The 26819-nt window shown below is 35.4% G+C and overlaps 4 protein-coding genes and 1 long non-coding RNA gene across 7 annotated transcripts; 4 read left to right on the top strand and 1 right to left on the bottom strand.

The window, feature by feature from the left end:
• The first annotated feature begins 2068 nt into the window (after positions 1-2068).
• Positions 2069-4874, top strand: LOC110705311. Its single transcript, XM_021883146.1, has 2 exons — positions 2069-3499; positions 4435-4874. The coding sequence occupies exons 1-2, from the start codon at positions 2528-2530 to the stop codon at positions 4594-4596; spliced, it is 1134 nt and encodes a 377-aa protein (XP_021738838.1). The 5' UTR covers positions 2069-2527; the 3' UTR covers positions 4597-4874.
• A 5130-nt stretch (positions 4875-10004) lies between these two features.
• Positions 10005-11602, top strand: LOC110705553. 2 transcript variants are annotated; one of them, XR_002508098.1, is made up of 2 exons: positions 10005-11053; positions 11391-11602. It is a non-coding gene; the product is annotated as an uncharacterized LOC110705553 (long non-coding RNA). The 2 variants fall into 2 exon arrangements; XR_002508097.1 differs by having other exon boundaries at positions 11344-11602.
• A 2265-nt stretch (positions 11603-13867) lies between these two features.
• Positions 13868-14864, top strand: LOC110705309. Its single transcript, XM_021883145.1, has one exon. It carries the CDS (start codon positions 13869-13871, stop codon positions 14643-14645), a length of 777 nt encoding a protein of 258 aa, XP_021738837.1. The 5' UTR covers position 13868; the 3' UTR covers positions 14646-14864.
• A 1818-nt stretch (positions 14865-16682) lies between these two features.
• LOC110705552 (ankyrin repeat-containing protein NPR4-like) lies at positions 16683-20701 on the top strand. 2 transcript variants are annotated; one of them, XM_021883442.1, is made up of 3 exons: positions 16683-16859; positions 17279-17786; positions 19387-20701. In XM_021883442.1, exons 2-3 carry the CDS (start codon positions 17283-17285, stop codon positions 20107-20109), a joined length of 1227 nt encoding a protein of 408 aa, XP_021739134.1. In that variant the 5' UTR covers positions 16683-16859; positions 17279-17282; the 3' UTR covers positions 20110-20701. The 2 variants fall into 2 exon arrangements, with proteins under 2 accessions (XP_021739134.1, XP_021739135.1); XM_021883443.1 differs by lacking the exon at positions 16683-16859 and having other exon boundaries at positions 17098-17786.
• Positions 20702-24263: 3562 nt separating this feature from the next.
• On the bottom strand, positions 24264-25559 carry LOC110705845 (uncharacterized mitochondrial protein AtMg00810-like). Its single transcript, XM_021883778.1, has one exon. It carries the CDS (start codon positions 25557-25559, stop codon positions 24264-24266), a length of 1296 nt encoding a protein of 431 aa, XP_021739470.1.
• Positions 25560-26819: the final 1260 nt, after the last annotated feature.

The raw sequence follows: 26819 nt of genomic DNA, 5'->3' as shown, positions 1-26819 counted from the left end.
CTAGTACAACGACGAATTTACCCTATTCGTCTTTACTAATATTTTTTTACTTTTTTTCATGACATCTTATCAACCATACTAATAACCATTTTGGTGTAAGAGAAAAGGAACGTTGTGTCAAAGTTAAACAAATGTTGATAAGGGAAGTAAAATAAAAAAAAAAATTAAAAATTTAAAATTAAGTTATGTTCGAAATTCCAGGTTTCAATTTTTAACCTTTTGTTCACAGTGTTAATTTAAAAGTCTCACATTTTATTTTATCGGGTAATAACCTTATCATAAGACGAGGATTTGCACTACATCCATATAAGCGATTTAAGTATTTTTCTTTTTGGAATATTAGCTTCAAGTAATTAACTTGATCGATTATTAATATAGATTCAGTAACATGACTTTATTTTATTAAACTAATACACATTCTCAATAATGAAATTGTTATTTCTGCTAACCCACTTTAATTTTTATAGTATAACATGAATTAATTTAATTTACAAGGTTTGATCAATCATTTGTTTGAAATGATAAACTCCCCAACCATCAACTCTGTTACTGATATCTCTACAACAGGATATTTGTTTTCTTTTCTTATACGCGTTGAAATAACTTGAAAAAAAATGGTTATCTACATCAACGTAGATTCGAATCGCAAATCTTCTGTAGAAGACCATCACTCCATTTGATCCAGTTTCAGGAGTACACTACTGTCAAACTTCTCTTTCACAACACATAAAGGTGTTGTCATCTAGTATTCAACTTGTATTGTCACATCCACATGGGTTAGAAATGTTGTAACTACAGAAGAAAACTACATCTACCTATGACACCACATTAAATGAAGAAGTACTATGTTATGTAATATAATTTAAACGTTTTGTTCTTTTACTAACTTGTCCTATTCTTTTTTTTTTTCAATGTAGGAGGGTTTAGGGTTAAATGGTTTACTATATTTTATAATACAATATATTGTTTTTGTCCTTTTACGTTTTTTTTTATTTATAAAGCATAATTTAGGGTTATGGGTGTATGAGTATTCGAATACTTTAGGGTTAAGGGTTTTAGAATTGATGGAGTATGACGATTTATTGTTTTATATTTTATAATATAATTTAATATTTAATCAGGGGTTGATGATATGTGTTAATGTTAAAGGGATGACTATTTCTGATGGAATAATTGAGTGTATGCTATATCTGCTACGGTGTAACGGGATTGATCAATCTGGAAGGTATCATCTTTAAGGTGTGGTTCAATCTCATGGTTTAGTGTTAAAGGGTTCTATTGAATTGGATTGTTTAGGATTTAGGGTTTAGGATTTAGTGTTTGATAGAAATTTGGAGGGTAAAAAGGTTTGGTCGAATGGGAGGGTTTAGGCTTTAGGGTTGAGGATTTATCAAAGTTTTAGGGCTTAGAATTTGATATAATTGAAAGGGTTTAGTGTTTGATCGAATAAGAGGGTTTAGGCGTTAGGGTTTAGAATTTGATCGAATTGGAAGGGTCAACGACTTTTTTCTAGCTGGAGGGTTTAGATTTGAGAGAATTATAACGGTTTACGGTTTAGTCGAAATGGAGGGTTTAGGCTTTAGGGTTTGGGTTTTGATCATAGTGAAGGGCAAGGTGGTTTGATCTAATTGGATGGTTTACTTTTTAAGGCTTAGAATTTGATATAATTGAAAGGGTTTAGTGTTTGATCGAATAGGAGGGTTTAGGCGTTAGGGTTTAGAATTTGATCGAATTGGAAGGGTCAACGACTTTTTTCTAACTGGAGGGTTTAAATTTGAGAGAATTATAAGGGTTTACGGTTTAGTCGAAATGGAGGTTTAGGCTTTAGGGATTGGAGGGTTTAGTGTTTGATCGAATAGGAGGGTTTAGGCTTTAGGGTTTTGGGTTTTATCGAGTTGGAGGGGTTTAGGATTTTGTTTTAAAGGTTTAGGTGATTTGATTACAATATTTATTATTCTCTTTCACTCAAATTATCTAGCTTAATACAGGATCTAGCTTAATACGTGCTAAGCATAACGAACCATTAACGCACAAACGATATAATTGGAGGTATTAAATCAACGATATAATTAAAGGTATTAAATCTTGATTAATAAGGTTTTAGGATTACCTATTTTATTTGAAAGATTAAGCTTGCATACATGAATTGCACGTACTTCGATGATATGATTATTAGAGGGTTCAAAATCAACGATTGAATTAGTAACCATAAATTTATTTATAATTTCAAACAAATAACTAGTACGTACTGATTACTAATAAAATCACCATGACTCTACTAGCATTTCGAATGTGATAACTATAGCATTTCGAATGTCATAATTACACCCAACTAAATTTTCTAATAGGACAAAAAAAATTGATCTACTCAGTCCATTGTTCTGACAGATTCGAAGTTGTGTTAAAGTATTTTATCCAACGATTTTCTTGTACGAGAAAAGAGCTTCCCCCTACTCAACAATATTTCCTGAAAATCTTTCCCCCTACTCAACAATATTTCCTCAACAATATTTTGTTAAACTCAACAATGGAGTACGGTGAAAAACAAGCTCCCAATTCAGCCACCTCGAGTAGGAAGCGATGCCTACCTAAAGCCACAGTACTCCACCCATTCTCCCCCATCATGTATTTTAAACCTTTTACCCCAAAACCGTCACCCAAGCTTGATTTTAACAAAATCACGTATTACACCAACCAAAAAGACTTAAACGAGGGCAAAAAAATTGATGATGCTGTTATTCGTAAGGAGCTAGCTATGAATGATGTACAGCGTTACGCGAATTCTACTGTTATGAGGATGATGATGCTACCGGGAGGTGAACAAAAACCAGCCTACCTACCTCTTCTTTCTGACATCCATGGATACTTCCAACACCAGGGAGTGGAAGTGTTTGTTGAATGGATGTTCAAGCATCACTCTTTTGAAAAAGGTGAGGTTGTTCCAAAAGATGTTGTACCAATATTTGATCTTGTTCCTACCCTTGATGAAGAATCCACCATCACATATGCTTTACCTCTCCGAGAAAAGCATGTATTCATTGGGGCAAAAACAAACGCGCTGCATGTTATGAAAATTGAAGCACAAATGCCGGCTATTCAACTTATTGTACTCTCCGGAGTCACCAAGAAAAATGGTATACATTACCATCGTTTGACCGTATGTGGTGACTTGCCTGCTCACCCAAAGCAACCCGTATTCGAGGAAGGGTCAGTTGTGTTGTACTGGAATGCAAAGGATGTCCTTAGGCTATCATTCGTTGACAATTTCCGCACTCTCTATGACGCGTACAACCCGGTGTTGGTGATAATTATAGAAGCTCGACCACGACACCTTCAAGTGTGGGAGTTAATCTTGAAATTGCCTGGCGCATATCAGTATGAGACAACGGGTCATGCCACTGTTGGAGGGATTGTTCTGCTGTGGAACAAGTTTGCTACGCCATTTTTCAGACCAAGGAGGTCATGCTTGACTGGGGATGTGCTCAACGTCGAAATTGTGGTAACTTACTTAACTTAATTGCAAGAATTTTACTTAATTATTTCGACTATTCCTGCACATTACACTACTATTAAGTCCTTATATTTTTAATGGAATTAATTCACCGTAATTATGTCTTTGATTCATGTTTAGAATTAAAAGTGAATTACTTGTTAATTACCTTAGTAATATCGTATTCATGTCAATTAAAGGGGATATTATTAAGGAAAAATAATCGAATATCCGAATAATTTCTTGTTAATTATCTTAGTAATATCGTATTGATATCTTGTACTTAAATAAAAAGATAATTATTAGCTATATTGTTGGTACTTTCTCTTAGGCAAGTATGATAAAATTTGGTGAATGCATAAATCATAAATCAAAGATTTGATTTCAAATTATCTTAAGAGAAATTAAAAGTTAAATAAATCGTGTTTAGCATTGATTTAGTCGAATACTGTTGGCTAATAAATTAAATAAATTAAGGAAATAAATTGGCACAGTAAACAAGCCAATTAAAATTGGTACAGTAAACAAGCCAATATTGTTAATTAAATAAATTAAGGAAATAAATTGGTACAGTAAACAAGCCAATTAAAATTGTACATTGTAGTTTCATTGATTAAGTCGAATACTGTTAAGGAAAGAAATTATTAACACAATAAAAATACCAATATTGTTAAGTAAATGTTGATGCTTATTTTAGATGTAAAATTGTACTAAGTATCATTATTGGAATGTCTGTAAATTAGTAGTGCAATTTTCTATGAGATTGTATATTGTAAGATTTATTTAATAAATGTGGAGATTACTTGTACTTAATTTGAATTTGAGTACATGTTATTATTGTGTTCAAGTCACTAAAATGTACAATTCTGGTAATATTAATTACTATTAGGGTTATAAATCTACTTAACTAATTGCCTACTTTTGTATTTGTAACATAAAATAAGTCGGGTCCCGCAACTGATCCAAATCTTTGGTGCAACACAGTGAGTGATAGCGAAGGTCGCCCCGAGGATGAGAGTGATGACGATTACGATTACATTGGGGCATGGTTAGTCAATTCTGGCCTCGATGATGACCCTTCAATCCATGATGAAGGTTGGTGCTAAATGAAGACAAGGGCTGGTGTTGGATCGAAGGAATGTTAGGATAACTAAAAAATGTTATCATAGACATTAACGTATCTTGAACTTATAGTTGTGTGTCTTGCTTGCTAAAACTTAATGTTGTGTGTCTTGCTTGCTAAAACTTAATGTTGTGTGTCCTCCTTGCTAAAACTGCTAAAACTTAATGTTGTGTGTCTTGTTTGCTAAAACTATTGTGTACTTCCTTTTGGAGAGTGTGTAAAGAATTTTTTTTTAAAATGGGGGTAATTAATTTTGACCAACTGTGTGAAAAAAATTCCGCATTTTCGTAAGTGAAATCCACATTTTAATGTGTTACTAAATTTTGTTAGTAATATTTGATTACCTCGTAAATTAAGGTATAATTTGAAACCCTCGTAGTAGTCATTTTCGTAAAATGTGGTTATCGATTTTTTAACAACTAAAATAATTTGAATCCCTCGTAGTACTCATTTTCGTAAAATGTGGTTATCGATTTTTTAACAACTAAAATAATTTGAAACCCCTCGTAGTAGTCATTTTTGTATAATGTGGTTATCGATTTTTTAACAACTAAAATAATTTGAATCCCTCGTAGTACTCATTTTCGTAAAATGTGGTTATCGATTTTTTAACAACTAAAATAATTTGAAACCCTCGTAGTAGTCATTTTCGTAAATGAATATATCAAATTTATATCAAATCACATAACAAGTAGCTTTTTGCTTTTGCCACAAAATAAGGTTAAAAGATAAGAGTTTTCCAAAAATGTAGACTTGACATGTTGTTTTGTTTTTAATGCTCTCGAAGGAATTAAAAAAAAATTTCACTCAAATTACCCGCCATTCACCTACATGACACTCCCTCCAAATTGCAAGTCCCCGCCAAATTTATGCAGGGTTCTCTCATGTAGTGTATATATATGGTGAACTTCTTATACCCTCCTCCCAAGCAACCCCAAAAAATGGCCAAAAAGAAAATGTTAATCCCAGTCTCTATGATTAAGCCACTCCAAAAAAACCTTGTAACAAAGAGTTCCTACTCAAACCGATGACACAAATTAAAAAAACAAAGGGTTTGCATATGGTTCGCCCTTGTACACCCAACACAACGACAATTGTAAGGCGTCGAAAAGGTGTGCTTGGCGTCATTAACAGCCTAATTGTTACTTCGGATGGGAAGGTTGCAATATCCTTACTTGATGCGGCAACTGCAGCACAAGTAATCGCCGGTAAGACTAAGCTTCAAGGAGATCTCATTGTGATCACTCCCTCTAATAAGGTTAGTCCTGCTCACTTACCGGACTTATCAGACCTTGCTTTATTACCAAAGTCGGCCAAGTATTTTCTCAAGTGGCTCATCTGTACCGAAGGTAGGAAGGAAGGGTGTGGTTATGAACATGTGCTACCAAATGGTGTGGTGGAGGTGGTTGATCCGCCATCAGAATTACCATCTACCATCGAAAGTTGTCATTTGTCTCTCGGTGATCATGTTATGACGATACCGAGTTACAGAAATGACTTCAAAATTTTCACTCTCCAACATCCGATGTATGTCTCGCACATACATTTAATGAGTAGCACCAACACCTCTAACATATTAGATGGAAGAAAAATAGAGATTAAGGTGCAAGTCTGTGTGAATGAGGATGTCAGTTTTTGGAGGGAAGTGAGCACAATGGGATTAAGGTACGTTGTATGGAATTGTCGTGATATGGGTAGAGACACATTCCTTCCCTTAATGAGGTTGGTAATGGAGTTGCATCTGCCTCATTTCATGATCTTAACTGAAACAAGAGTTTCGGTTCATATGGCACGCCTCATATGTGCGTATTTGCACCCTTATGCCGTGTATGGAATGTCAAAGAACGACTATGAGGGAGGTTATGTAATGCTTGCCTTTACTAAGAATATGTCATTGAAACTGATAAGCTCATTTCCTAATGAGTATTGTTGGGCTTTTGATAAGCACAATTAACGTACTCTGTGGAAGTGACAGTAAGAAGTGGATGTGCTCTTAAGAGTTGTAATATTCAATATTCCATCAAAATTACTCTGAGTAGTAATGTTTAATATGTATTCAAACTTTAATGCATAATTTAGTAATTACTTATGAGTTGTTCATTTCACAAACCCACCCCTTCCTTTGCTGGTCTAACTTTTGACATATTCTACCAAACGACTCTACGCGACAACTTGTATTAGCTGGCTGTAAGCATGAACAATTACAAACAACAGGTTTCATTGTAACGGTTACCATTACTGCTAACAACTCACTCACCCCTCCATAAATATGGAATTAAGGACTTACCCTAGATGTTGCCTTCGCATGTCTTTGCAACACTTCGCCTTTCCTTTTCACACAGCCGCCCAGAGTTAAAGAATCATCCTACAACATCAAGCCACTAAATAAGCCCCATTACCAAATTAAGTTCCAACTACCAAATACAATCTACTTATTACCTTGAATAACTCAGGAGAAAGCTTCTTCAGGGTAGGTCCTCGTCCTACTCCATCCTAAAATGATAATTAATTTGAGAATATCTACACAAACTGTAGGGTAAATCTGGTCTACTCCTGTTTCAGATTTGTGTGCAAAAATTATACCTCATCATCACTCCGGGTGCTGCACGTTTTACGCTTCCTGTACCCTCCCTCCATTTCCGCTTTAGAACTGTTAGTTCAATTCAATTCACAATTACTAATGTAAATAACCATGGCAATTCAATGTACAAATTCAGCAATTTGTTCAAATCAATTCACATTTCTTATCATCGCAATCAAATGTGTTTCCTGTTTGTTCAACTCAATTCAGTGTACAGTTCTATTAATAATTACAAAGCCCAATTTCATGCCCGATTCAACCCACAATAACTATACGAACCTATGACAATTAACACAACTTAATCTCACAACTATACAGCAACATCAATGCGATTTGAAAACAACAACAATTACACAACTTAATCATCTCAACCTACAATCACAAATATACAGCAACATCGATGCGATTTGAAAGCAACAACAATTCGATCCCCCACTTCATATGAACTATTCAGGCGAAAGTAACACTTACCTTCTATAACCCTAGCCGTATTGCTCGCATACTACAACATCCTCTTGGTTGATTGCCAGCACAGTACAAGTACCAGTACCTCCGTAGTCACTCTCTATGAACTGATTTCAAACGCTTATTGGGGCAAGCTAAAATGACAGTCGGATTGATATCAATTAAATAAAACGGGATTTTATTTTCATCAACGGCACGGGCTATACTGTAACAGTGTTTTTGGAACAACAACATAATCCCGTCGACGTTAACGTTCGTTAACGCCCAGTTACCATCCATTGTCCGCGTGACAATTTTACCCTTACTGAAATAGGCGAAAAGACATTCACACCCCCTTATAAACAAGTTTTGTTTATAGGCCATATTAACCAGTATTTTCTCGTAGAGTCGATCCTCATCATTTGTATCAGACCAATCATTGAACATAGACAAATTTGGTCATTTTAGTTTGTTTTATCACCCAAAAAAAGGGTACATTTTACCATAAATTTGTGTGTGAATTTTGAACATTAAAAAGGAGGAAAAAAAATTTATGTTGAAAAAGAGGTTTTTTTTTTTTTTTGAATAGTAAAAAGAAGACAACAACCCATTTACATCTAATTTAAAATTAATTAGATTAGAAAGGTTGGGTATATCCGTCCTTGCCCATTGCTAAGTTATCATGAAATGAAGAGTACATATCAAACTATCAAAGGGCTAAATAAGTATAATAACTTTTTTGTTTATACCTATTCTATTCAATTCCATATCTCCTTATCAATTTTCTTGTTGGAGAAAGAATAAATTCATTGCACGTAGAGAAAGTTAAAGCGTAAAGGCTAGGAAATACTACGTTAAACTTACTAGTTCTAACTACGTTACTATTAAACTACAGTACTAAGCTACTATTATGTAGGAGAATAACTAGCCTTAATAATTGACTAATTTAATTAAATACTACTAACATCTTTTAACAGGTCTTCCCTCTGGAAAACTTTATGTAGGAATTTTGAGATAACTATATTGCTTGTGGATTGCGGTTATAGTAACTAACAACTGTGACGTATGGAAAATTATTATTTTTAACCATTTACAGTGAATGAAGCTCCAACAAGTAATACTACCTTATGTTGGCTAAGCATGCATGATGGTGATGATGCTCCTCGAACATGCAATTCTCTTTGTAGTCAAGTTTATTAATCGATGACCTATTTTGAGGGCAACGAACGGTTCTCAAATGGGTTCCCAAATTAACACGACTAAAAAAAGTGATTTAATTTGTTGGTTTACACGTAACTATAAACGTAATGTACATCAATATATGAGCCAAAAATGAAATATTTGCATAAAAGACCTCTAAGTAATTGACTTTGTAAGAAATGGAATTTAAATGTCATGCGATTTTACCTACACAACTATTAAAATTATTGCAACGAGAACGACTAAGTTAAGACTTAAGAAGGCCATGGACTTAAGAGGGCTATTTCTTTCAAGCATAGTTAAAAAGCCTGTCACATAGCTTAATCATCAAGCTTAACCTACAACTATATATGCTAGTTATCTTTGGCTAGTTATCTATCGATTACTTTCTACTTTTGTCAATGCAAATTAAATCATGCCAACTACAACTGTTGTCAGATTATTTTCTTAGGCTAGTTATCCATCTATTTTTGTCAACTTTCGTCAAATTAAATCATGTCATCTTTAGTTTACTCACGAATTGAATATGCTGAATTGCTAGCCACTTGTGCTAATCATCGTGGTATAAGCAAGGCATCAAAAACAGTATTTGTGCAATTGAAGATTGGCAATTATATATTACGATCGAGTTTATTTCATGAGACATTGCATTATTATTTCTCGTTTAAACAAACACACACGATTTTCATTGAAAATCCTACATATTGGTGTTATTTAGCTGCTTGGATCGTCACAAGTGAGTTATTCTACTATTATTTTGACTTAATTTGTTTGATTTGTATATTGCTCCATTAATTAATTGTATGATTCCCCATATTATTTTATGAACTTATTTATGTGGATAATATTGTTGTATAACATGTTTGAAAAATAAAATAATATTAAAGCTATTTAATATAAGGTAAGATGAGAAAATTTTTTAATATAAGTTCAACATAAATAAGCAGGAAAACATAACCCAAGTCATTTGTTAAATTTTCTTTAATTTTACTCTTTTTCCTTGTAATTTATTGTTATTTCCTCTGATCCGTCAATTTTACTTTCCTTCGAATGTATTTTAAAAGTTGATTATGTAAAACTATAAATGTATTTTAAAAGGTAATATGCGTAGTATATAGAACTAGTTTTGATCTGAGTTGTTTCTTTTTGATAAACCGCAGAAGCATGGATATACACATTGAACAATGCCAATCATTAGCAACAACTAGGCTATGTGACGCAGCACTTTTAGGAAACGTGCGTTTGTTACTCGACTTGCTTGAAGAAGATCCACTTATCCTCGAAAGATGCATCATTGAAATATCAGGCAACTTCAGGCAATCCCCGTTACATGTTGCTGTTGCTAAGGGACATCGTAAGTTCGTAGACGAACTTTTACGTCGTGAGCCGGAACTTCTCTATTTCTCAGTGAGAAATGAAATTTGTTATTATTTTAATGAAAGTAAGGAATGTGAGAGGATCATTACAGGAAATTCTCTATTTCTCATAGTGAGAAACGAAATTTGTCTCTCATGAGGCATCCTCGGTTATTATCGTTAATGGTCAAAATGACCCCAAAAAACATTAATCGAGCAATTTTTTTAGCTTGAAAATTGAGAAATCATATATTTATTACACTAGTAGAAAAAAGCAAAAAGGCACCGCTCAATGGCCACCGGTTTTAAAAAACCGGTGGCAAAAATAGGGGAAAAAATGGGCGGGATTTTGAGGGATTAGTATTGCCACCGGTTCGGTTCGAACCGGTGGGAAAAATATTAATCCCACCGGTTCAAACCGGTGGCTTTGTTAAAAAAAAAACCCGACCTTTTCTAAAACCCACCCCTTTTGTTCCTTCCTATTTATTAACCCCTTTTACCAAACCCTAGCCCCCTCATCTTCTCTCTCCTCCCTTTTTCTTTCTGAAATTATCTCTCCTCACTCTTCACTCCTCACAGCTCCTCCATACCCATAACTCATCTTCGTTCTCAACTCAGTCCACTTCATTCTCTTTTCTCTCGTCCCCTCATCCCCTATGCTCTTCCTCTCTTATCTCGCTCGCCTCCTCCCTCCTCTTCACCTCTTTTGAAAACCACCGCCGCCGCCACTAACTTTCGCCGCCTTAGGTTTTCTGGTCAAATTCGATCATGAAAACTCTAGATCTAGAGTTTTCATGGTCGAATTTGACCTTTATAACCCAAATTCTAGATAATTTTGGGGGTTTTTGGTGAAATTCGAGGTAATTTCTCTTTTTTCTTACTTTTATTTTGTTTTTTGTTTTTTTGGTGGAATTCGTGGGTTGTGGTGGTGGTTGTGGTTACGGTGGGTGGGTTTTGTTATTTATGATGGAGTTTGAAATTGATTTTCTGGGTTTTAAAATTTAATTTATTTCGAAATTTTTTTGTAGTTAATTGATTTTTCGAAATTTTTCTGAATTTAAGTGATTTCGAAATTTTTCTGGGTTTAATTGATTTTCTAAATTTTTGGGGTTAATTGATTTTCAAAATATTTGGATCGTTTTTTGTCTAGGTACATGCATGAGTTCGTGAACTATTCTGGGTTTGTGAAATATGTAGGTCTTAATTGATGCATCAAGATTCAAGACATGCAACAAGATTCAAGACTTTGATTTTGAAAAATTGTTTTAGATGTATTTTATTTATTTATTATTTTTTATTGTAAAATAATTTAAAGTTGAATTTCATTGTTTGATTATAATTCAATGTAATTTTTTAATTTTTTTTTAGTATTGTACAATAACAATTTACAATAACAATTCTTTTGCGCTCATGTGATGTTATTTGCCTTACATGGATTGTTTTTATATTATAGTATTAGTATTATAATTGCAGCAGAAAAGAAAAAGGAAAAAAAAATTACAACCTGTTATTGCCACCGGTTAACCGGTGGCAAAAATGTTTAATACCAAAAAAAAAAAAATCCGCCAATTGTAATTAATCGGTGGCTTTTGCATCAAATTATTGCCACCCACTACTAGAAAATAGCTTAATTCCGACGGACCCAATATTCCGTCGGAAAAAGGGAAATTTACGACGGATTTTTTTTCGTCGGAAATTTCCGACGAATTCATCGATTCCGTCGAAAATCCGTCGGAAATTTCCGACGGAATAAAAGTCCGTCGTAATTTTTGTATGTTCCGACAGAATTTTCCGTCGGAAATTACCTTTTCCGACGGATTTATAGTCCGTCGTAAGTTTCCGACGGAATATTCCGTCGGAACATAATTTATTTTTTTTAAAAAAAACCATTTCCGCTACAAAACCCTAAACAAACTTCAAGAAGAGCCTCTTTTCTCTTCTCCTCTCCACTCTTTCTCTTCTCCATTCCTCTGCTTCTCTCTCCTCTCGTTCTCCTCTCTGCTTCTCCCTCTTATCTTCTTCTCTCTACTCTCGTTCTCCTTTCCTCTGTTTCTCTCTGTTCTCTCTCCTCTCGTTCTCCCTCCTCTCGTTCTCCTTTCGACCACCACACCACGACATCAACAACAACACAACCACCGTCATCAAACACCACGTCATCAACAACAACACAACCACCATCATCAAACACCACCGGCATCAACGACCAACACACAAACGACATCAACCAACTACTTGAAAGGTTTTTTAGGCCAAATTCGGCCATAAAAAGTTTAGATCTACACTTTTCATGGCCGAATTTGGCCTTGTTAAACCGTTTTCGTTTGAAATTCGAAGCATATTTCAATTTCAGGTATGTTTTATGTTTTATTTTTTCGATTTTTGTTTCCGTTTATTTTTTTTCTTTAAATATGGATTTCGGTGGTGGTGGTGGGTGTGGCTGATGTGCGTGCGTTTAGCATTTGCAGTGGTTTCTGGTGGCTGTGAGATCTGGGCTTAGGTGGGGTCGGGTTCGGTCGGGTCCGGGTTAGGGTTTGGGTGTTTAGGTGGGTGGATCTGGGTATGGGTGAGGGTGGGGTATGGGTGTTTTGGTTAGAGTTCGGTCAGGGTGAGGGTAAAGTGGTGGTGGTGCTGTGGATAGGTTAGGGTGGTTGTGGTGGTGGTGCTGTGGATCTGGGTACGGGTGGGGGTGGTGTTGTGGATAGGTTAGGGTTAGGAAGTGGGTGTGGTTGGGGTTGACAGGGGTGTTTTGGGTGGTCGGAGGTTGTCGATGGGTGGTTGATCTGGTGGTTATCGGTGGTAGATGTGGTGGTTGTGGGTGGTTGGGGTGGTTATGGATGACGGTGGTGGTCTGCTAGGGCTAAGTTGTAGGTGGGTAGTGGGGTGGTGGATCTGGTGTAGGTGGTTGGTGGGTAAGGTTCTGGTGTGGTTGGCTGGTTGTGTGAGGTGGTGTGGGGTGACGGCTTGCGGTGGTACAGCGTGGCGGTGGCCTTTTTTTGTTTTTTTTAAAGCATTTTCCGATGGAAATTCCGTCGAGAATTTACGACGGAATTCAATTCCGTCGAAATTTTCTGAGGGACTTTGCCGGGCTTGAAAATACTCTCGGCGGACTGAAATCCGTCGGAAATTCCGTCGGAAAACCCATTTACGACGGAAATTCCGTCGGAAAAGGGTGTTTTTCCGACAACAACTTTTCCGACAACCGGTTACGACGGAATTCCGTCGTAAATGGGTTTTCCGACGGAAAACAAGGTGTTTCCGACGAAAATTTTCCGTCGTAATTAACATGTTTTCTAGTAGTGACCCCCCAAATGACCACCGGTTCAAAACCGGTGGCATAGGGGGGTTTTGAACCGGTGGCTAATTGCTTTTTTCTACTAGTGTTATGTGTCTCCCATGTATCTGTCTATGTCGGATTCCAATGGTCAACTCCCACTTTTTAACCACAAGGTCTCTTCTTACAATAAAAATCGCTTATTATTATTTTTTTAATAAGAAAGTGAACATAAAAGCCTTTATTTTTTACAATAAAAATATTGACGGTTTAAGATGTGGTTTGTAGAACTTAACATTTCAATTGGGTTTAATTTTGAGACAGAGTGAGTACCACCACTCTACTTGGTTGAGAGATGCTTCATCTCCGAGTTTTAACAATTGTATTAAAATAACATGATATGAATGCAGATGGTAGAATTTTTAAGTGGATACCAAGGGTTGAACAAAAACGCTATAAACATAAACAAAATGACGGCCGTAGATATTAACAGAAATCAAACTTTGAGCAAAAAATCTGAAAGTCAAAATGTTGAGCAATTCCTAAAGCATGCCAAGGCAAGACGAGCCAAGACAGTACTGAAGCATCAAGCGGATGGTACTTGGTTAGAGGAGCAACGAGCCTCGTTGATGGTGGTAGCATCTTTGATAGCAACAATGGCTTTCCAAGTCGGGATTAATCCTCCTGGGGGCGTTTGGCAGGGAGATAAGATGTTTTGGAGTGACAATAGTTTTGGGACGAATCACACCCTCTTTGCTGGTGCCGCGGTATGGACATATAATGATTCTTATGATTGGTTACTATTTAGCAACACAGCAGGACTAATATCATCACTAACTGTCATTCTTCTCCTTATTAGCGGCCTTCCATTTAAGCGACATTTTTTGTTGATTTTGCGGATAACCTTGTGGATTGCTGTCACTGCGACGTCTTTTACTTACTACTTCGCCACCCGCCTCCTTGATGGACCTCAATCGGGAGGAAGAGGTTGGATTTCATATACATTCTCTCTTATTGCTTGGGTTGGGGTGATGGTTTTCTTTCTCTTTGGACATTTTGTGCGATTCATACTCAAGTTGATTGGTTGGCAAAAGAGACAATCACTTAAAGATTTCTGCAAGAGGTGTTTTCCTTGGTCAACTAACACTTTTGATAACTCTAATTCGACCAACCATGTTTAATGGTCATTAATTCTCTAATACTTGTACTTGTAGACTATAGTAGTTTTATTTTATTTTATTTATTTATTTTTTAAGGTAAGATAAAAAAACATTCGAAGCCCTCCTCACGAGGGGTACTCATAATGTGGACTGTAGTAGTTTATGTTTTATATACCCCATATATATATGCTATTAATTACGTACTTGTACATTGCTAAACTTACCCATATATTCATTAATTACCGAATTGTAATAGAACCAAACCGAACCGAACTATGGTTAATTAACCCGAATCATTTTTAACCCGAAACCATTTGAATCGGATTAAAAATTGTTTACACTAAACCGTTTATAAACCGCAGCCCATTTGCACCAACCGTTTACTACTCAAACTGTTTACAAGCCAAATCGAATTAAAATCGCACAAAAATAAACCAAAACAAAATGAACCCATAATAATTTTAATCGAAGTGAAACTGACCCATAGTTCATTTGAACCGATTTCAAACCTAACCGAAACCAAATTGTCAATCTGTTTTAACAGTGCTAATTATACTCCAATATAAAGTATTCTTGTTCGATTCGTTGTTTATATATTGACACAAACTTAATCATTACTACTCTTAGTTCTCTATGTAGAATATAGGATGAGATCCATTACATCTCCGGCCGGTCCATATATGGATACAAACTTAAATATTACTACTCTATAGAGAATATATAGGATGAGAACCATTACCACTTCAATTTGTAATCTATGAAAATGAAATATAGTAAGAATTATTTTAAGATGATTTGAACTATAAATTAAAGACTTTATATTCAAAGACGAAAAAGTAACCTTACTTTAATAAAGTAATGAAACCATTATAAAGTATCACTATAAAATGTTGATCTAAAAGTACGTAAAGTGGGGTGAAATGTGGGTCATGATCAAACTCATGATAGAGATGCATGGTTGCGGTAATCTGGTAATATGGTGATAGAAGTTAAGAAGTGGACATTATATGCGAATAAGCTAGATGCTACTCCCTCCGTCCCCGAATGATAGTCAATTTTGAAGAAAAATCACGGGAATTAAGGAGAATTAAACAAATTACATTGAAAAAGTAAATTTACATTGGGTATGCAAAAAAGTAGAGAGAGAAAGTAATTAAAGTATATGGGAAAGTTAAATTTGCATGGGAAAATTAAGTTTGCACAAATATTTTTGCAAATGTTAGAGAATTTTAGGAGTTGTTTGGTTGACAACATAAAATGAGGGAAGTGGAAATTCATGGGATTTGAGAAATTGAGGAGTTGTTTGGTTGACACCAAAAGGCAAAAATGGGGGAAGTGGAAATTCATGGGAATTTCAACTTCCTACAAAACAAGGGAAGTAAATTACCTAACCCCCCCTAGGTCAATCAAAATTCATGGAATTTCTAAATTCTCACATTACCAACCAAACAAATTTAGAAAATTCCTAGGAATTTCATGAGGGAAATAACTTCCCATGAAATGTAATTTCCTATGGGAATTTAATTCCCATGTTAACCAAACAAGCCCTTAGTAAAAATAATAATATTAATGGTACTTGAAAAAGCAAATGTGACTAACATTTTAAGTCACTAAAAATGACAAAAGTAACTATCATTCGGGGAGGAGGGAGTAATAATTAATATGGTGAATATTGAATGATATCCATAAATTGTTGAACATAATAAGTTTGGTTTATAAAAAAAAAAAAAAAAAAAAAAAAAGGGGGAACATTTTACTAAAAACATGTGAGAATTTTGAGCTTTAAAAAGGAGAAATAAAAAAATATGTTAAGAGTTTTTATGTTTGAAAAAGAGGAATAATGAATCAATGCTAGAGGTGGAAAAAATTGACTTGATATAACAACCCATTTACATCTTTTTTACCAGAAATTGCTGACTGATAGTTAACTTCTTTATTTTGTCGTACATTAACCTCACGGCATATATACTTATGTCAATTCGCTCCATTTATGCGAATATGTAGTCCTGTAAAAGTAATGTTTGATTAATTGGCAGCCCTATATTCGATCGATATCATATTAGCCTATTAGGTGATCATTATTTAAGAGAATTTTTTTCGTTCAACAAAGACATACATACCTAAGGCCTTGAATTAAGAGCTTTAGACGATCCAAATTTTGAGAGTGTCAATTTTTCCCAAAAACACTTTCAGGTTGATTGTAATCGGGGTCTGTTTTTTTTTTGCTCATCATTGGTAAGTTTTCTTCATACTTATTTTGTCATATGATAATGATAGATTCATATCTCCTATGATTAAAAAAATATCATCGGATTTGAAGCAATCATGCAATATTCGTTCTTTCCATGCATATTTAAGTTTGCACATCCTAGTCCTATTAAAATTTTAATATGAAATAATTAATTTTACAAATTGCGTTTATAATTATGAAACTACTTAGGCCTTGGATAGAGTCGAGCAGATTTCAGCATAAGAGAGTAGAGCAACTATAAAAAACAAGGCCTTACTTAGTTCACCGTCCTTAATTAATTTTGTATATATGGAACGGAGAAAGTAACTTAAAATCCATAGGATAGTGGAGTAGTAAGATACCATGCAAGACCCACCATGCAAATATATTAATGTTTTTTTTTTTTTTTTTTTTTGAATCGCAGATATATGGAAGTACAAATAGAAAGAAGCCAATCGTTTGCCATAACAAAGCTATATCATGCAACTTTTGAGGGAGACGTGCAATCCTTGATAAAATTGCTCGAAGAAGATCGACTTATCCTCAAACGATGCATCAATCAAAGATCGAAACACTTGATGAAGTCGCCGTTACATGTAGCAGCTGAAATGGGGCATTTAGAGATTGTCAAAACCTTGCTCGTGGCAAGTCCTAACATGTGTTTTGTGCGCGATCAAGATGGGATGACCCCGATTCATGTTGCTGTGGTACATAATAACATCGATGTGCTTGAAATGCTTTATAATGCGAATCCTCACGTAGTTCGTGAACGAACCAATGGAGGTGAATTTGTGTTACATTTGTGCATCAAGCATAATAAAGAGGATTCTTTGAAGGTTTTGTTGAGTTTAATTGATGACGAATTACTCAACTCTAAGGATAGTGATGGGAATACTGCCTTGCATCTTGCAGTGATCGGTAATCAAAGTAAGGTACGATGAAACCGTCTTTTTTTTCCAGATGATTCTGATGTAGTCTTATAACTTATGACTATCACAATGTTTTTGGACAGTTGAGATTATTTGTTTTCTTGATTATTTTTAATTAGTAATTTAAATTAAAAATAATTTTTTATTGTTTAAATATATTTTTATCTTCTAGAAATTATTTTTATTTTCAAAATTCTAGAAATAAAAATAATTCAAAATAAAATTTTAATTAAAATTATAAATAAAAAAAATAAATAATCTCAGCAATCCATTTTTAAAAATTATTGTAGTTAAAAGTCATAAGACAACATTAGAATTTTCACTTTTTTTTTAATTGGATGGGATATAATTAACACAAACTTACCAATATATGGTTTCAAAAAAAAAAAGAAAAATTACTTCTAATACACCAACCTTTGTCCGATTCTCTCAAAATACACCAACCTTTGATTATTCTAGAATAAACCAACCTTTATACCCCTTCTTCCCAAAATGAACCTAGCAGGTCACCCATCCGGTACAACCGGTTACATGTGCTACGTGGCACTTCATGATTCGTTTTTTGCTTTTTTTTTTTAAAATTTTTTTTTATTTACCTTTTTATAAAAATCAGCCATCACCTTCTTTCTCTCTCTCTTCCCCCATTACCACCTAAGCACCATAGTCACCACTCAGCAGAACCACTAGCCACCACCATCCTTCTTTCTCTCTCCTTCCCCTTCCCCTTCTATGGCCTTCCTCCATTACCAGGCCACTTCACCTCCCCTTTAACTTACCCACCAACAACAACACCTCTAGCCACCACCACCAACACCTTCAGCCACCACGAACCTCCAACCACCACCAAACACACCTCCAACCACCACGTCTATCTAGCCACCATGAATCTTTAGCCACCACCTCCATAACAACTAACTAACTAAGCACAAACCTCACAACCCATGCCGTTTAAAAACCACCCCTTCCACCACCTAGGCATGCGTTTGCCTCCCCATCCTCACCACCACAAACCTTAAAACCCCACATAACCACCGCCCTTAGCTTCAATCTTGTTGCCACTGCTGTCCATATCTCCTCTCTACCCTCAATTTTTTTTTTTACAAAAAAAAAAAAAATTAGATCTAATGATGATTTCGAAGTGGTCGTTTTTTTTTAAAAAAAAAATTCTGAAATGGGGGCTGCTTTCATGTGGAGGAGGGCTTGTGTAGGGAGGGCGGTTAAGGGGGCTGGCTAGTTGGGTTAGGGGCGGTTTGGTGAAGGTGGTGGTGGGATGAGTGGTGACTTCAAAAGAAATAAGGGGAAGATAAAATGGAGGTGGAGCTTGGGGGTGGTGGTAATGGCTGAAGATGATGGAAAACGGTGGGAGGAAGGAAAGAGAAAGGGATGACCGGTTATTTAGGTAACCAGTCATTTGGGTTCATTTTGGGAAAAAGGGGTATAAAGGTTGGTTTATTCTAGAATAATCAAAAGGTTGGTGTATTTTGGGAGAAATGGGCAAAGGTTGGTGTATTAAAAGTAATTTTTCCAAAAAAAAAAAAAAAAACTTACCAATATATATATGCTTAATAAATACTTCGTATATATATACTTGACATGGTTGCAGATGGTAAAAATGTTGTTAGAACGCCCAAAGATTGAAGTAAACGCAATGAACAAAAATGAGATGACAGCTTTGGATTTACGTATATTCCTAAAATTAGAAAATAATTTCAAAGATGTGAGTAATTTTCTAGTTGAATGGCCTAATGATGAACAGATTGGACCGTCCCTAGAACTAGCCAACGCGTTACAGGCAAGACATGAACTAAAGATCAAAAACAGAATTAATTGGGTAGAAAATCAAAGCAACGCGCTAATGGTGGTGGCGTCTCTAATAGCAACCATGGCATTCTCAGTCGCAACGAATCCACCCGGAGGCTTTTGGCAAGACACTCAAAATGGTCATCATAAAGCAGGTCATTCTATTGAAGATGATTATGACCAATTTTGGTTTAATAATCTAGTGATTTGGAACACAATAGCATTGGTTTCGTCGTTAAGTGTAATACTTCTCCTTATTAGTGGTCTTCCCTATGGAAGAGTCTTTGTGGGAATTTTGAGGATAACCATGTGGATTGCGGTTACAGCAACAACCGCGACTTATGGAAAATCCTTGTTTTTAACCATTTATAGTGAAGCTCCAACAGCAAATACTACCTTATTTTGGGTAGGCGTGCTGGTGTTGATGCTCCTCGGACATGCCATTCTCTTCGCGGTCAAGTGTATCAATCGACGACCCAAATTAAGGGCAAGGATACTCAAATTGTTCAAACTATGGTTTGCATAACTTGTTTACCTTACACTAATGTATGGTAGTATTAAAAAAAACTACCACCTTTAATTTTTAGTTGCAACAAAGGAATATTTTATGTATCACAATACACAAATAATACCTTTCTTGCAACTAAAAAGTAACAGTGGTGGTATAATTAGGACTTGTTTGGTTGACAAACAAATTCATGGGAATTTAGAATTCCTAGGAAATGAATATATGCACACTTGCTTGGTTGCCAATAATGTAGGAATTGAAACTTCCTAGAAAGTTCTACTTCCCACAAAATAGAGGAATTCACTTACCTAGTCCCCCCTAGGTAAGTGGAACTTCCCATGGGAAGTAGAAATTCCTACATCCAACCAAACAAGTTTTGGGAATTCTTAGGAATTACAATTTCATAGGAATTGAGATTTCATGGGAAATTCTACTTCCTATATCAAACCAAACAAGCCCTTATTTTTTTATATGATCTCATTTACTCTGATTTGAACTTGATTGATTGGCATATTCTTCTCAAAGTACACCCAAATATACTTGATTTTTCATTTTCCATGTATGAATATTGTAGCACGTAATATGTATTATGTAATATGTTTATTGGAAAGATTGGCTTGGTTTTGTGGTTTGAATTCTTATCTTCTCAATAGAGAGTAAGACTTTGTTCTCCTCACTATAGTTTTAACTATTTTAGTTTAAGATTTAGATGAAGACCAAAAATAGAAAGTTCAAATACTTGAAAATATTAAGATAAGATAAAGATGTGAATTCAATCTAAATAAAACACGGATATTCTTCATGAAAAATCTAGATGTATCTGAATTTAACAATATCCAAAAAAATTAAATCCAATTGTTAGGGGTTTTACTAAAATAAAACTATTCACTTTATAATTAAAAACTCAATATGTCAAATATCCAAAATTATATAAGACGATAATTATACTTATTTAATTTACACAAAGTCTTATATGTGGCTGGCCACATCGTATGTCCAGCCACTATAAGGGTTACTTCACTAGTATAATGAGGGTTACTTGGTCAGTGCTAAAGGGGTTACTTCGTCATTGTTATAGAGTTACTCAGTCAGTGTTGTAGGGGTTACTCGGTCGGTATTACAGGGGTTACTTAATCAATATTATAGGGGTTACTTTTAGTGGTCACACGGTGTGGCCGGCCGCACACAAGACGAGCTGTTTAATTTATTGATTTACATAATATACATGTAAAAATATATGTCTAAAATGAAATATTTGTCGGAAAAGACCTTTAAGTGTCTGACTTTGAAAGAAATGGAGTTTAAATGTCATGCATGCGAGTTTAAATACACAACTCCTAAAATTATTGAAACGAGAACGACTAAGTTAAGACTTAAGAGGGCCATTTCTTTCAAGCATAGTTAAAAAGCCTATCAAATTGGCTTATTCATCAAGCTTAACCTACAACTATTGTCAGATTATTATCTTAGGCTAGTCATCTATCTATGTTTGTCAACTTTTGTCAAATCATATCATCTTTTGTTTAATCAGGAATATGCTTAATTACTAGCCACTTGTGCTAAACATCGTGGTAAAAGCAAGGCATCAAAAACAATATTTGTTTAATTGATGATTGGCAATTATATATTGCGAGTTTATTTGATGAGACTTCATTATTTCTCGTTTATACAAACACACTTGATTTTCATTGAAAACAAACACACATAATATTGGGGTTGTATGTTTTGCTGCTCGTCATCGGTGAGGTTTTTTTTTTTTTTTTTTTTTTGACAAAAGAGCTATCAAATAAATAAATAAAAGCAATATTACAACCTAATAGAGCTAAAAGAAGCAAAAACCAACCTAACACGAACTACTACCAAAACTAACTTGTGTAAAGATGCTAAGACAACACACCTAAACCTAACATCATAGAGCTCCTGACAATGAAGAAAGGAGGAAATATGAAGCGAACCAGAGTACCAGAAAAGATTCATAGCACCACAAATACTACAGAGCCTAGCCAACCAAGAAAATCATACCACATTCTCAATGTGGACCGAGAGATGCCGAATTAACCATAACATTCGAGATGGACAGAAAATACAGAATAACCTCAATGCAGAAAACCGGAAGTGGCACTGGCATTGGAAAATGAGTGCACCCTGTTGCTGAAGAAAAAACCCTTCATTCCACTCCTAGGGATCGAAAATCAAAGTCGCATCCTAGGAGTCTTGGAACAAACCCAAAAGAGTCATATACTTGAACGACTCTATCATGATAAACCATGCATTCCAATGCAGGTTCTCTTCCTGCAACTCTACCCACAAAGAGTGCAAGATAATGGAGGACTTTGCTAACCCCAAACACTAAAGATGGGGAGCCTCCTTCAAGATTTTGATTTACAGCGATGACTGACTTTGTCATCACCAAAACAAACAACAAAGGGATGATTGCAATTGTACGAATGCCTATATCATCCACAACCAAGCAACAAGGACTGCAAACAAACCACTTCTCTCAACACCACTCTCCCCCTGCAATCTCCAAATACAAGGGAACTCTTCCAACTGCATATGAAACTTGACCCCCTGGATAACCAAACAAGAAAAAATATCCATACTCCCGGAGAAGGAAACCCCATCACTTGATTGAGAACTCCCCTTCACCCGATAAACTTTAACTACCAGGGGAACAAAGACACACCCCGAAAAGGCAACCACACGAACCACCAACCCAACTAACAAGGGATTGCCTAACCTTACAACCCCTAAAACCGACCAACAAGGCTCCAAGAACAACGACCACACTTCATTAACCTCCATAACCAGAACAACCCTATGAACCTCTAACTCATCACCACGCAGAGAAAGAGAATTATTAAAAATCAACAACCAAAACATCAAAATACACAAGGACATCATAGATGAACTAAGACAAATAAATAACAACAAACTATTCACAACTAACCAAAGAAAAGAAAACAAACACACGAACATCAGGAAGAACGAAGCTAATACCATCAGGAAAAATAAACAAACTTGCAAGAGAACAGAGGAAAAGACAACGAATCAAACCTCACCGGCACCAACCCAACCCACACCGAGAACAATCGTCAACGACACCTCAAAGAACCCCTTCACTGAACCTAACCTTGGGTACACGAGGAAACCCTAACCTTAACTTTACCTTTACCGTCGGGAATTAATTAACAAAATTCCTTTCGACGGCGGCGTTAAGACTAGCCTTTGGTTCTTGATTTGTTGAAGCAAGCCACTAAGAACTTGACGATGAACCCAAATAATGGACGACCGAAGAGGAACCCCTGATCTTCACCAGCAGACCCAAAAAACTAAAATTAAATAGCAAAAAGGAAAGCTACGAAAGGGTGGGGCTCGCCGGCGACGGCTAGGCAAAACCCGCCAGTCGCCGGCGAGCAAAAGCTACAAAAAAGGAGGACGGTGGAGGATAGAGATGAGGGTTAGAGAGAGAAAGAGTCGAAAGATAAGACCGAAATCGCATTAAACTATCATTGAGTTATTTACTACAAAGTAAGGAGTATTATTTTTATGGATTTGTAATACAATCAATTTTATGCCTTAATAATTAAATTAACGTATGTTTTATTTGATTTATTTTGTTTGGTTTATATTACTTTAACTTAATTGTCTGGTACTCCGTATGAAAAAGGTTACACTTCGTATGATTTAAAAAGTTTATTTTCACAGATATTCTATGTGAAATAAGTTAATTTAATCTAAAAATCAGAAAATCAATTGAAATGATGAGTTCTACACTCACTCAATGACTTCCAAGAATATAGTTAGCTTATACGATGCAAAATTCTCCGTTTAGTGTATTAGGTTGTTATTACTAATCCATTTAGATTTCTGTGTAACCACATATCATTTACATATATTGTTAGTGTTGAAGTTCATCAGTTGAACTTTGATTTGGAGAAATTCTCCAGAAAATTAGAGAGGAAAATAAAACTTGAGGAAGAAGATAGAAGTTTATTATTATTGAATTATTAGAATTACAGCAGAAGAAAAGCTTTTATACTAGAGTTAGTTACAGACTCTAACAAACTCTAACAACTTTTCTAACAAACTGAAAGCTGAGCTGTAATACTGATTGCTGAGGTGTAAGGCTATTGCTGCTGTAGCTTCATTGTGCTGAGCTGGCTGCTGATTCAAGCTATATGTTCCAACACCCCCCTCAAACTTGGCAGGGGAGAGAAAAACATGCCAAGTTTGTATAACAAATCCTGCTGTTGAGAAACAGGCAATTGCTTAGTAAAGACATCAGCAAGTTGTTGTCCTGTAGGAAGATAACAAAGCTCAATTAAACCCTCTAGGACCTTGTCTCTGGTAAAATGGCAGTCCACCTCAATGTGTTTAGTTCTTTCGTGGAAGACTGGGTTTTTAGCTATGTGAATAGCAGATTGACTGTCACAATACAGCTTTACAGGCTTCAAGTCAAATAAACCCATTTCAGTGAGAAGTCTGACCAACCAATCAACCTCCCCTGAAGCATGAGACATAGCTCTGTATTCAGCCTCTGCTGAACTCTTAGAAGTAGTACTTTGCTTCTTGGATTTCCAAGAAATAGGAGAGTTACCTAGAAGGAGTACATAACCAGTGACAGACTTCCTTGTGAAAGGGCATGCTGCCCAATCTGAGTCACAAAAAGCTCTTAGAGTTAGCTGGTCTGTAGCTTGAAGCAAAATACCTTGACCAACTGTACTAGCAACATATCTCAATGTATGATGAAGAGAATGAACATGAGGAAGTCTTGGAGAGTGCATAAACTGACTCAAGGATTGAACAACAAAAGCAAGATCAGGTCTTGTATTTGTGAGAAAGTTTAGTTTCCCAACATAACATCTATATAGAGCGGGATTGTCATACAAATCACCTTGATCAGAATAAAGCTTCAAAACAGAAGGAAATGGAGCACTAGCAGGTTTAGAAAGATCAAACTCACAATCCTGCAGAAGTTCTTTTGTAAATTTATTTTGAGTTAACACATAACCATTGTCACATTTGCAAACCTCAATGCCAAGGAAATAATTCAGCTCTCCCAAATCCTTGATGCTGAATATCTTGTGCAAGTGAGTCTTTAAATCAGAAATTGATTGTTCATTAGATCTTGTGATGATAATATCATCAACATAAACAGCAACCAAAACAATATCATCTGCATCTTTCTTCAGAAAAAGAGAATAATCATTCTTTGATTGAGAAAACCCTTGAAACTGCAATTCTTCCACCAATCTGGCAAACCATTGCCTAGGTGCCTGCTTAAGGCCATATAAGGATTTTTTAAGCCTGCAAACATGTCCTGCAGGAGCAGAAACTCCTTCTGGTATCTTCATATAAACTTCTTCATGAAGAGTGCCATGTAGAAAGGCATTATTGATATCTAGCTGAAACAATTTCCAATTGTTCTGTGCAGCCAAAGAGATTAAACACCTAATATTTGCCATTTTAACAATAGGAGAAAAAGTTTCTTCATAATCAACCCCATATTTTTGGGTGAAACCCTTTGCAACAAGCCTGGCTTTGTATCTTTCAATACTACCATCAGCATTCTTCTTGATTCTGTACACCTATTTGCAGCCTATAGCTTTCTTCCCTGTAGGTAACATAACAATATCCCAAGTGTTGTTCTTATCAAGAGAAGAAAGTTTTTTGTTCATAGCTTCCACCCAATTAGGATCAGTAGTTGCCTCTTTATAACAACTTGGTTCAACAAGAGATTGATGAGCTGTAAGTTCCAATTGTTTCTTCTCAGGAAGAGAATCAAAAGAAACAAGATTGCACCAATGATCAGTTGCAGCAAGACAGTAATCAGAAAAATGAGCTGGTGGTTTACTAATTCTAGAAGACTGTCTGAGAAGATTTTCAACTGGAATTTCTAAAGTGTTTGGTAAAATAGTAGTAGAAATAGAATCTGAAGGATTTTGTTGAGAATTGAAAGAATCAGAAGAAGAAATAGGAACAAGATCAGCAAGTGTGCTGTTAGTAGAAAATATATCAGGAATATCTATTGGATTTTGAGAAATAGGAGTGTTTACAGGAAGAAAGAATTTATTGGCATAATTTTTGTGTGGAGAGGAAGAGAAATGGAAAGGAAAATGTTTTTCATAAAAAATAACATCCCTTGATATGAGGACTTTGTTTGTGGCTAGGTTTAGAACTTTATAGGCCTTTTGATTTGGAGGATATCCTAGAAAAACACAAGGAGCAGCTCTAGGATCAAGCTTAGTTCTATGAACTTTAGATGTGGATACATAACAAAGACAACCGAAAACTTTCAAATGTGAAAGTGTTGGAGCAGAACGATATAGTCTCTCATAGGGTGTGAAGGAATCAACAGATTTTAGTGGCATTCTGTTAATCAAATAAGCAACTGCCATTATGCAATCACCCCAAAAACGAGCTGGAACTTTTGACTGAAAATATAAAGCTCTACCAGTTTCTAAAAGGTGCTTGTGTTTTCTTTCAACCACCCCATTTTGTTGGGGTGTGTCACTGTAAGACTTTTGCTGTAAAATGCCATGCTACAAAAACAACTGTTTCATGCTGCCTTCTGTAAGATCAGGAGCATTGTCTGATCTTACAGTCAAAACTTTGGAAGAAAATTGAGTATTCACATAAGTGAGAAACTGACTCATAATAGAAACATAATCACTTTTATTTTTCATGAAATGAACCCAAGTCATTCTTGAAAAATCATCTACAAT

This window comes from Chenopodium quinoa, unplaced genomic scaffold, assembly GCF_001683475.1.
Source record: "Chenopodium quinoa cultivar QQ74 unplaced genomic scaffold, ASM168347v1, whole genome shotgun sequence".
Classification (NCBI taxonomy): domain Eukaryota; kingdom Viridiplantae; phylum Streptophyta; class Magnoliopsida; order Caryophyllales; family Amaranthaceae; genus Chenopodium; species Chenopodium quinoa.
Note: the sequence above shows the minus strand (reverse complement) of the source record. Positions and strands in the feature narration are given on the sequence as shown.